Raw genomic sequence first — 11,016 nt, forward strand, 5'->3', positions numbered from 1 at the left:
GGGGCTTTGTAGAAAACGAAGCGTTTGAGAGAGGCGGGGCATAGAGGACCTACAATAATGTACAGTATTTGAAAAAGAATGTGTTTTTTGAACATTAAAGCATGTCAACATATTCTGTTACACCAAATACACAAAATAATGATCTTTAAAAAAGCATGACCCCTTTAAATATATTTATATATAATATAAGAATATAAATATATAAATGTATATACATGTAAATATTTTCAAAATATATGCTGTATGTGTGTGTGTTTATATATACATAATAAATATACACAGTACACACACATATATTACGTAAACAAAAACTTTTATTTTGGATGCGATCAATCATTTGACAGCACTAGAAATTATATAGTGCGGTACTTTCTGGGATTCAGTTGGACCATGAAACGTAATTATAGAAATTGAAGTTTAATACTGTTCTATCCACAATGAAAGCAGACAACTGATAAATAGTCGTCATCTTTTTCATCACATTCTAGCTGAAGAGGAAGCGTGTAGGAGCGGGATTTCGTGGCTCGTCCAGCCTGTTTCAGACAGCTGGAGATCTGCTGAAAAACTCTCAGAAGGAGACGCTTGCCACGGACAAAACACCTGGAGACCCCATCTGTGAGGAAGAGGAGCAGGTGGAAACAGGAAAAACACCGAAGATGAAAAGCAGTAAAACAACTCCTGCTGACTCGTCTCCCATCAAAGCCAAAACCAGCATGACTTCCTCCCTGAGCAGCCCCAGTAAAAGACTCACTAAGAAACCGCAGAAACTAGCAGAAGCGGCCAAAGACATGCGCCGTATATCACAGTATTTTGGAAAAAAGCAAGTGGACACCACTCAGACGAAAGCAGGAAGTGTTATATCAGAGCCAGAGGAAGAAGGATCTCAGAATCACTCTCCTTTACCAAATCACACCAACTTAATAACAAAGAATAGCACGTCTACAGATGTAGAAAGCGTCTCAGAGAATGTCACTGCTGTTCTTCTGCAAAAGAGTCCATCTGCAGAAGAGACGGCCAACCGAGACGGGACGCCCATGAACACTGAGATCACAGCAGATCAAGCGGTTCAGGGGTATGACGGAGGAAGACGCTCTCTGAGAGCAGTTTGATATTTATTTAACATGACTTTTGAATGTGTTCTGAACTGTTGTTTCTTTGTCCAAACAGAGAGAATCACGAATCTGACGCCCAACGAAAATCACCAAAACAAGTAACACCACAATTACTCTTTATCAAAGGGGTCATATCTTGAGAAACATTGTAAAGGGACCTCAGGGAAACATTTAATTATTTAAAAAAAAAAAAAAAAAAGTATGATGCCTTTAACACTTTTTAGGAGCTGTTTGTCATGTCAGTAGTTTTTATCCGTACGTTTTTTGATCGGTTTCTTTTCCACAGTCACATGAGAACGGATCACCGTCTCCTCCTGCGAAATGCAGCCGCGTGATGAAGGACACTAAGAGAGTGACCTTTGACCCGGTGGTGCAGGAGACGCAGTTTGACACAGTGAATGGAGACGCCGCTGAGATCTCACAAAAGCCTGTGACACTCAAAGAAGCTGCTGATATCGTGGTGCGATGCCTGGATCCGTTCTACAAAAAGGGCAAATTTGCAACAAAGGTGATTTTTCTCAACTGTTGGGTCACACGTCTGTTCTGAATGACGAATGCTAACAATAAATAATGTAAAAAAAATAATAATGCTAACTTATAAAATAATAATACAATTTTTTAAATAATAATACAAGAATATAATAAAAATTATTTTTCAAATTTAACTTTACACTAATGTTCAAAAGTTTGGGGTTGCTAAGATTTTGTTATATTTTTGACTGCATTTGGTACAGTGTCAATGTAAAAAAAAATGAGGGATGGCAGACTTTTATTAGACTGCGTTACATTTTTAATCATTTCCCCCAGGATTTGTTCAAATCCTTTGCCCGTTTCCTCTCCCATCTTCTCACGGAGGGAAAAACTGCAAATCGAGGCCAAGGTGAGACTATCCTTAACCTCATAAAAATCCAACAACAACATCACACATTTTTCAAGTGCTGATTTAGCATTGCTCGTCTTTCCCCACAGTGAAGATGGAAGCAAAGAGCCTCATCAAGGGCTTCTTCAGCAGGATTCAGCTCTGTGAGAGCGAGACAGACTGGAGACACTTGAAAGTCGAGGACAGATAGCCATCTTCGTCATTATGTCCCTTCATCCAAACCTCTGGAGCTCTACCGATCCCTTTATTGTCAGAGATGCCGTGTGTTTAGCAGCATGCTGCTGTATATCTCAGGTGTATGGTGGCGGCCTAAGCGTACATTGCACATTAATATGAACTGCTATGAAAAATGCTGTTTTATTTTTGAAGTCAAGCAACAGACCGCAATAGCTGTTATGTAGCATTAGTTGCTTATAAAGCACTCAAAGTAGTATGAGCTGTAATGAAAACTACATTAAAAGGCAAATGTGCACAAATGGAAGAATTCATGCTGAATAATTTATGGGGCGTAATTGGTAAGTTGCTTGTCTTTGCTTGTCCGGTTTTTCCAGCAGCCTCGGTTGCCGAAATATTTTCCGCATTCATTTTCTCCACAGGGATTACAAAAGATTCCTACATGTTTAGGCCATGAACCAAACCAACCAACTCCCAGATGAATCACAACAATAGATGTGTCCCAGTTTGCATACTTATGTACTATTCTATGTCATTTTGTAGTATTAATAGTGCGATTAGTTTAAAATTTCAAAACAAAAAAGCGCATGCAAATACCAGAATAATGCACTTAATTCAATGAAAAAATGAAGTGTGGAAATGTTGCAGCTTTAATTACTTCATGGTGGAGGAGGGGCTCCAATCAATCAGATGTTGGATGACAAAAGAGCCTTATAACGTTCATACACTAGACGGTAAAGTCCATAGTGTATAGTGTGTCATTTGGAAAGCAAACTATTGTAATCTTGTATTTTTGATATCTTTTATGAGTGCAAGAACTGCACATCAGCATTGCAAATTGATATAATGAACCCTTTTCACAAGACTGATGACGCGTTTCAACGGTCATCGGCATCGTAAATCCTCAAGTTTTTTATATTTTGATTTTTAAAAAATATATGTACATTTTTAACACTATACTTTGTATTATACCACCTTTGCATGCAGAAAAAACTAGTTAACGCTAATACGAGGGTGTTTCTAATGCAGTGTTTCTGGGAGGGACGGTAAATTTGACATCGTTCTCTCTTCTGACTACTTTTATCAGCCTCTCAATTTTTTTCCTTTTTTTTGAAAGTCACGAAAACACTATCGTGGCGTTTTTCTTTTGCTTTTTGAGCAAATGGGAATGCAAAAAAATATATTTGTGGTACTCTGCCATTCACTGCTCTCGAAGTTTACCCAACTATGACGACTTCCGCTGCTGAGAAACCCGGAAATGTGGAAAAAGGTCCATTGGATCCGAAACAACTGCTGTTGCTTTACAGCGGCTTTTGTTTCTGTAGTAACCGCAACTTCTCTGATTGGTGGATCTCTCTTCAGGATTATGGGTAGTGTAGTTCTTCACTGGGAATTCAGATATTAACGCTTTTGTAAAGTATAGTTCACACTGCAGTCTACAGAAGGATAAATCATCACTTACCTTTGAGGTCTGTCTTGAAATGTATATGTTTTTGTTAAATATCAGTACTTTATGAAGCAAATGAATGGGGTTTTTACTGGGAGTTAGGAACCCGACTGTTTTTGGTTCAATTCTCAGACATAGGTTGCCAACATCTCTTATAATTCATTTGTCTTGTTTTTTTTTTTCCTTTGCACCTAAGAAATACCCAAGTCTCATTTAATGAAATCTGGTTTTGTGCTATTATTAGGCACTTATAAAATGACACCTTCAACATGTTATTATCTTCTCTGATGCGGGAAACCTTCTCGAAATAAACGAGTTTAACGCTCCATTGACGCTCCAGTCACTGCTGAATGGAGACCCCCCAATTATGCCTCTTCAGAGTAAAAGCAGCCCTCAGATTCCCGGACAAACGGATTATTGTGTTGTTTGGCAGATTCTCTCAGTAGAAGAGCAGCAGCGCTGGCGGGAGAAATTACGATTCTCACCATGACAAAGGTTCTGCGTGGTAAACTGAGTCATGAAAATTAATAACCTTAGGCGACGTGTCAGTTAATTTCTCAGTGGCAAAGTTTTTGCTCGTGCGTAATAAATAGAACATGAAGATGTTTGCATGTGTCTCTAAAAGTTGGATCTTATGGTCAATTTTACTAGGATGTCAAAAATAGTCTGGTATTTAATTTTAAAAATCAAAAGTAGTAGTTAAAATAAATTACAAATAATATATAGTATCCTTATTTACCACTCTTAATTTCAAAGTAAAACATAACTAGGCTATTTTTTTGACTGACTTCAACTCAATCGGCTATGATTTAACTATTGAATATTAATTACGTCGCAAGGACGTAGCTTAAAAGCCCTACCAATGGCGAACGCGTGTTTTGTGAATATTAAAAGCGCCTGTTGACGTGGCTCTGTAACCGTCCAATGGCGAAGGGTTCGCTCATGAATATTAATAGCAATGCCTTCCCAATGGTACTTTATCTGTCGGGCGAAACCAACGGGGTGTTGTTGGGAATTGGGATGAGGAGCGATATCAGCGCTTAGCACGGCAGTGGGAGGAGTTGAGTGTGACAGAACTAAATGGCAACAGCGTGATATATATATATTTTTTGTATTAAATAGGAAATTTCTCCTGGCATGCCGGAAACATTTCCCGCTAACGGAGCGTGTATTTGCAGTAAGTCAAGCGCGCTGTCATTGTTGCCTTGCCGCTGCGTTGAGCGGATCCCTCGATGCTGCTCCAGCGGACATTTATTTAGCAAGAAACCGTGAAAATAGGTGGATTATAAAGTGTGTTTTAACGCTGCTTTTCCCTGTTCGCCTCTTTAAAAAGTCTGTGTTTTCCGCAATTGTAAGTGTGCGGCATAAGCGCCAGGAAAAGTCAGATGTTGCAGCCTCATCCTGTGTTATTTTTATCGCTTTGATAGATCGGCGCATCTTTGAGCTTCCGGCGTTAACCGCGACACACTGATGCTCCGAGCCGGCAGGATGGACGAGTTTGTGACGGAAGAAGATGAGCCGTGGTACGACCAGAGAGACCTGGAGCAAGGTGAGAGAAAGACACCACAAACCGCATCAGTTTGACAACAAAGCCTGCTGCTGCTGTTGTGTGTGTTTGTGTGTGTGTGTGGTCGAATGACAAACCGTGCACAAAGAAAGTGCTCATTGTGTGTAGAAACAATGCTTTCCTCTGTCTTCAGAGAGGGATTTGTCTTGGTCGTGTCATATTTGGATGTACAATCAGAAATCAGGGATGAGGTTGAAGGTTAAAGATGCATCTGTGATGACTGTAAATGGATGACGTCTTCCTCTGGATCTGTGTCAGTCCAGATGCTCAACATTAGCTGAGTCTGGTTTAATCTCCTCATCATAAACTGGGTCTGCAGCGTCAAAGCATTAGTGTGTTATTCTCATAGTAGCGAGTACAGATGCATCAGCCAGACAAGGATGTTTGTGACCCTGGACCACAAAACCAGTCATAAGGGTCGATTTTTATTAATTGAGCTGAATAAATAAGCTTTCCATTGATGTATGGTTTGTTAGGATAGGACGATATTTGGTTGAGATACAACTGTTTGAAAATCTGAGGGTGCAAAAAAAAATCAAAATATTGAGAAAATCGCCTTTAAAGTTGTCCAAATGAAGTCAAGTGCAATGCATATTACTAATCAAAATGAAGTTTTGATATATTCACGGTAGGAAATTTACGAAATATCTTCATGGAACATGATCTTTACTTAATATCCTAATGATTTTTGGCATAAAAGAAAAAGATCATTTTGATCCATACAATGTATTGTTGGCTATTGCTACAAATATACCCCAGCGACTTAAGACTGGTTTTGTGCTACAGAGTCACATTTGGGCTTGTTTTGTTTGGATAATGTATGGTGCACTGGTCTGAATTTCTTCTAAGCGTTATTTAGTGATTTAATATCCTAATGATTTTTGGCATAAAAGAAAAAGATCATTTTGATCCATACAATGTATTGTTGGCTATTGCTACAAATATACCCCAGCGACTTAAGACTGGTTTTGTGCTACAGAGTCACATTTGGGCTTGTTTTGTTTGGATAATGTATGGTGCACTGGTCTGAATTTCTTCTAAGCGTTATTTAGTGATAGATTTATCCAGCTCAAACATTTCATCAGCTAGTAGAAAAGAGTTGTTCCCTTATCTAGTCATTATTAGGAACAACTGGAAAAGCACTGTGAACTCATTGGTCAAATAGGAGCCATGTACATTTGATTTCTGGACTGAATGCTGATCATAAAATGCAACAGCTGTTTCACATTTCAGATTGGATTATTTTCCAGTAGTCCGGTCATACTCAAAGAAGTGCAATTACTTCAATGTCATCACGTTGTGTCTGAATGAGAAGAGGATGGACGGCACAGACACACCTCTCTCTGTGGGTTTAGGATGATGTTATTGCCCTCTGGATTGAATCGCCGTAAAATGCTGATCCATAGAACAGCCCGTGACCGATCTCTGTGACTTTCAGGACACGCTGTTATGCTGCACTCTAGAAGTGATGAGCCAGGAACTGTATTTTAAATCTGAGAGAGCTGTCCTGTGGTTGTGCAGTCAGTGGGATTGGAGAGGAAGGCAAATTGAGAATTTGGGGAATTTGGTGGAAAGGGAATCTGGAGCAGTGGTCTTTTGGCTGAGGAGGACTGCAGAGGCGCTTCGTTGGGAACGAGTCTAGTTATTCCTCTCTGGAAGTAATGAAATAACAGCGATCTTTGACTTTGACATATTCCAGATTAGATTCAAGCAAAGATCTTATGTTGCTATATAGATTTTATTTTTTTCTAAAAATGAATTTTCTGACTCTAAATGTGCCCTGCAGGTAGGGCTGCACGATAAATCGAAATGGAATCGAGATCGCGATTCGACAGAAGCTGCGATTGTCATGCGTATCTTTCAGTGAAGCACGGTTCTGTGATTGCGCAATAAAATCGTCTGCAATTTTTTTGGCGTAACTTGTCAGTGAACTACGGCTATGTGTAGTAAATTCTGCTCCATCTGAGCACGTGATGATGATTTCCTTCTGATTACAGAACCAGCATTACTATCAAAATGCGCATGACAATCGCATTCGATTAATCGTGCAGCCCTACCTGCAGGTATAAAACACACCTGTGATATAAATGAATGTGTCTTGACATTGTCTAAGAACACTGCTTATCTGCAGTAAGCTTACCAGTGTTATTTTAGTATCATTGAGATGCTATTATAGTTCATATTAATATTTAAAATGAGTTTTTATTAGTGCTGTCAAACGATTAATCGCATCCAAAATAAAAGTTTTTGTTTACATAATATATGTGTGTGTGCTGTGTATATTTATTATGTATATATAAATACAAACACATGCATGTGTATATATATTGTAAAAATATTTACTGTATGTGTTTGTATTTATATATACATAATAAATAAACGCAGTACACACACATTTATTATGTAAACAAAAACTGTTATTTTGGATGCGATTAATCGTTTGACAGCACTAGATTTTATAGTTCCTGTTTTACATTTTCATTTTAAAGCTTTAATAATTTTGTTGTGTTTTTAATGAAAAATTGTAACAAAAAAATTTAAAAACTAAAAATGATAATTTTATTAGTTTTACATTTCTATTTTTTCTTATTAATTTTATTCTTGCTTTAATTTTAGTTAAGTACATCAAGTTAAACTAAATGAAAATGAGATGTTGCTTTTTTAAGAATTTTTTTGTTTGTTTCTGTAATAACTCTGTGACTTACTGCTTAAACCCATTTTAGCTTAGAATAATGCTTAATTTCTCTATACTTATTTTAGTATGTTATCGTATGTCGTCTTATCAACTGCATTGGCTCACCTGCACCATTATTGTAATATGCTTTGTTTGCTTGTAAGACACGCTTCAGAAATGCATCACCAGCTACAGGAAGGCCTCTAACAACCATGTTTAGAGGCATATTTTTCACAATCAAATTAGCTGAGTAATATTCATGCACTTTGTGCTAATGGTCTAATGGAGGCCTAGCACACAATCTCTTGCAGAGACACCATATTGATCTGTTTCAGACTCTCTCAGCGGTCAAAGCAATCCATCATGAGAGGAAATGCTGTTTCAGAAAGTGCAGAGTGAAATATCACCATTGCTCAGTTAGTGGCGTTTTGATAAATATCACAATGACACTCTAGTTTTGGAGTGGATTGGTGGTGTTCACCCTAGGGGCGGACAGTATGATTGCAGTTTTATATCACTTCACCCTAAAGAGTGATTTAGCCTGCTGACCCAACAGCACTCGGCTTTAGTGTGGATTCACTCTGCCGCAGCCGTGGAGGAAAGAGAGAGATCATGCGGTGGGTAGGATTCAATATTTGACTGAGGGGAATTAAAGCTGGATGATCTGATTAGGACTCCAGACACCACGGTCTCTTTTGAAGGGATGATACAGATGGTCAGGGTAAAGGTGAAAGATGACATACTTAGCCAAGAGACACTTCAGATGCAAAGAGCACTAAGCACACAATAGATGGAGATAATCAGCCTTTATGGCAGATGACACATCTTGTACAATAGAAGTTTTGTCTCGGCACATTTTAATTTTTTCATGCCATGTTTTTAGTCTATTATAGTTACATTTGGTCACGTAACACATAATTATGTGTGATAAGCTGGTTACTTGAACAGTGGTGTTTGCTAAGGCAAACGCTGTATTGCTCATACAAAAGGGATTTAAACAAACCTCTAACCAAAACCATTACACTTTGGCTCGTAACTCGTTGTGCTATAGATATGATATAGATGGTGACCTCAAATTATTTGGTTGGTTGAGAAGAAATGTGTGTTGTTACTAAGCAGCCAGTCTCATGATGTTTATCAGATGGTTTTATGAAATATTTTCATCTTATTTATCCTAAATTCTGTTTTCCATTTTTTTTTATTCGGAATTCCGTGGTTTAATTACATTCAATTCAATTGAATTCATAAAAACCTTAACAGTTTAATAATTTATTACAATTTAACTATAATAGTGCCCTATGAATATTTTTTTTCTGTGATTCTATGTATGATTTAATACAAAATATTATCAAAAACAATGGTATCCAAATAAGTGCATAAAACTTAAACAAAAATTTATTCCTTTTAAAATGTAAGTCTGAAAAATTGAAATTGTTTTTGGCAAACAAAGTTCTGCACAACAGTTTTACTGTTTAAATTAAAACATGGATAAAAAATAGTTCATATTGTGTGATATTCCTTAAAAATAAGGTTTTATTAAACTGTATTATTGATATTATTTCTTTGAGAAGTTCTTTGTACAGTAGTATAGTAAATTATGTGCCGTATTGGCCCGAATATAAGACGACCCTGATTATAAGACGACCCCCCTTTTTCCAGATGTACCTTTTGGAAAAAGGCTTTTTAAAAACCAAATCTATTTTTTTCTCAGTAAAACACATTTTGTCTTCAATTATTTTCATATTGCATATTTTTCCTATTTTAATTTTTGTTTTGAAAGTATGATAAAAACTGGTAAAATGTACCAACAAATCACATTTAAAAAATATATGACAGTCACGACTCATGCAGCTGTAAGGTTTTCTTATTCTTTTGTTTTTACTCGCGATCTTTACAACACGCATTGCATTACGTATTTCATGGCACACTCGTTTTATGCGTATTTGGCGCCACCTAGTGTTGTGGGTGTATTATTGACATGTCAAAGTCTAGACCCTGAATATAAGACGACCGCGTTTTTTCAGATGTATTTCCAAGAAAAAAACATCGTCTTATATTCGGGACAATACGGTAATATGTTTGTCATCATTTCTTAAAGTTAAACCAAACTTTTATTTTGATGGTTGTAGTGAAGACCTTTGAGTTTCTGTGTATCTGACGATTGTTTTATCAAATGAAATGGTGAAATGTTCTTAAAGTGACTCTTAAGCCCTGTTCACACCAAGCACGATAACTATAAAGATAACGATAAAGATATAGTTCCAAAAATCATTCTCAATATTAAAGAATAGCAGAGTCCACACTACAACTATAACGATAAAGGCACAGGAATCACTTTCAGAACGATTTTCTCCAGGTGATGAACGATACAAACATTGACAGCCAATCAGAATCCATCCTGCTATCACAAGCTCGAGAATTTAAAGCGGCAGACGCACGTGCGCTTAGAATAAACAGACGATATCGTCTGCTGGTGTGGACGCTAATATCGTTATCTTTATAGTTATCGTTCTTGGTGTGAACGGGCCTTTATAGAGCAGCTCCGTATTTGTATTTCAGCAGAACAGATACTATTCCACATCGCCATTTGATTAAATGTAAAGCCCTCCTTTTGATTTGTTCATCCACTTTTTGCTGTGAAATTCTGTGTTAAATAGTAAATTGCATTTTAATGACTGGATTCCGTAATTCTGTCCACGTTTTCCATGCTGCGTGAATCATAGGTTGCGAATGGCTCTGCTCTTGTTTTGGGTTTGCTGTCATGTGTTGTGTGTGGATATAAAACCACACATGCAGAAATGTTGAGTGCACATGAGGCCTATATATGTCCTCCAGCCTCAGGCGAGTGAGGCATGCTGAGCTCGTGTGCCTGGTAACGTGCATGTTAGCTTGAAAATACTCTTCAAAAGAGGACACTCTTTGGGAAAGTTAATTAAGGAAAAATCCTTAATTGGGATGTGGGTCCTCCGAGATCACAGCTGACCTTGTTTCACGGCTGTTACTAAAAATGTCTGAATATCAGATTGTGCTGTTATTATGAGTGATGAGAATTCACTGCTCTGACATGAGACCAATAGTAACGTGTCAGTAATCGAGTAAGGATGCACAATAATCATAACCATGCTATCTGTATTTTTTTTTTTTTTTTTTATAATTTTTTTT

General features: G+C 37.4%; 2 protein-coding genes across 6 annotated transcripts in view; both read left to right on the forward strand.

The window, feature by feature from the left end:
• The window catches only part of recql5 (RecQ helicase-like 5), a 33,495-nt gene extending 30,370 nt beyond the window's left edge, over nucleotides 1-3,125 (forward strand). Inside the window, exons 15-19 of the mRNA XM_016556121.1 lie at nucleotides 489-1,072; nucleotides 1,168-1,210; nucleotides 1,399-1,620; nucleotides 1,920-1,992; nucleotides 2,082-3,125. Coding sequence (XP_016411607.1) covers nucleotides 489-1,072; nucleotides 1,168-1,210; nucleotides 1,399-1,620; nucleotides 1,920-1,992; nucleotides 2,082-2,182 — 1,023 coding nt within the window. The 3' untranslated portion in view covers nucleotides 2,183-3,125. The remainder of the gene's footprint in view (nucleotides 1-488; nucleotides 1,073-1,167; nucleotides 1,211-1,398; nucleotides 1,621-1,919; nucleotides 1,993-2,081) is intronic.
• Nucleotides 3,126-4,589: 1,464 nt separating this feature from the next.
• Nucleotides 4,590-11,016, forward strand: part of cdr2l (cerebellar degeneration-related protein 2-like) — a 19,421-nt gene continuing 12,994 nt past the window's right edge. The window contains exons 1-2 of one of the 5 annotated variants that reach the window (XM_016556123.1): nucleotides 4,590-4,790; nucleotides 5,041-5,162. In XM_016556123.1, coding sequence (XP_016411609.1) covers nucleotides 5,084-5,162 — 79 coding nt within the window. In that variant the 5' untranslated portion in view covers nucleotides 4,590-4,790; nucleotides 5,041-5,083. The other 4 variants (XM_016556126.1, XM_016556124.1, XM_016556127.1 and 1 more) reach the window with 4 other exon arrangements.

Source organism: Sinocyclocheilus rhinocerous, unplaced genomic scaffold (assembly GCF_001515625.1).
Source record: "Sinocyclocheilus rhinocerous isolate Xijiao unplaced genomic scaffold, SAMN03320098_v1.1 scaffold647, whole genome shotgun sequence".
Classification (NCBI taxonomy): Eukaryota; Metazoa; Chordata; class Actinopteri; order Cypriniformes; family Cyprinidae; genus Sinocyclocheilus; species Sinocyclocheilus rhinocerous.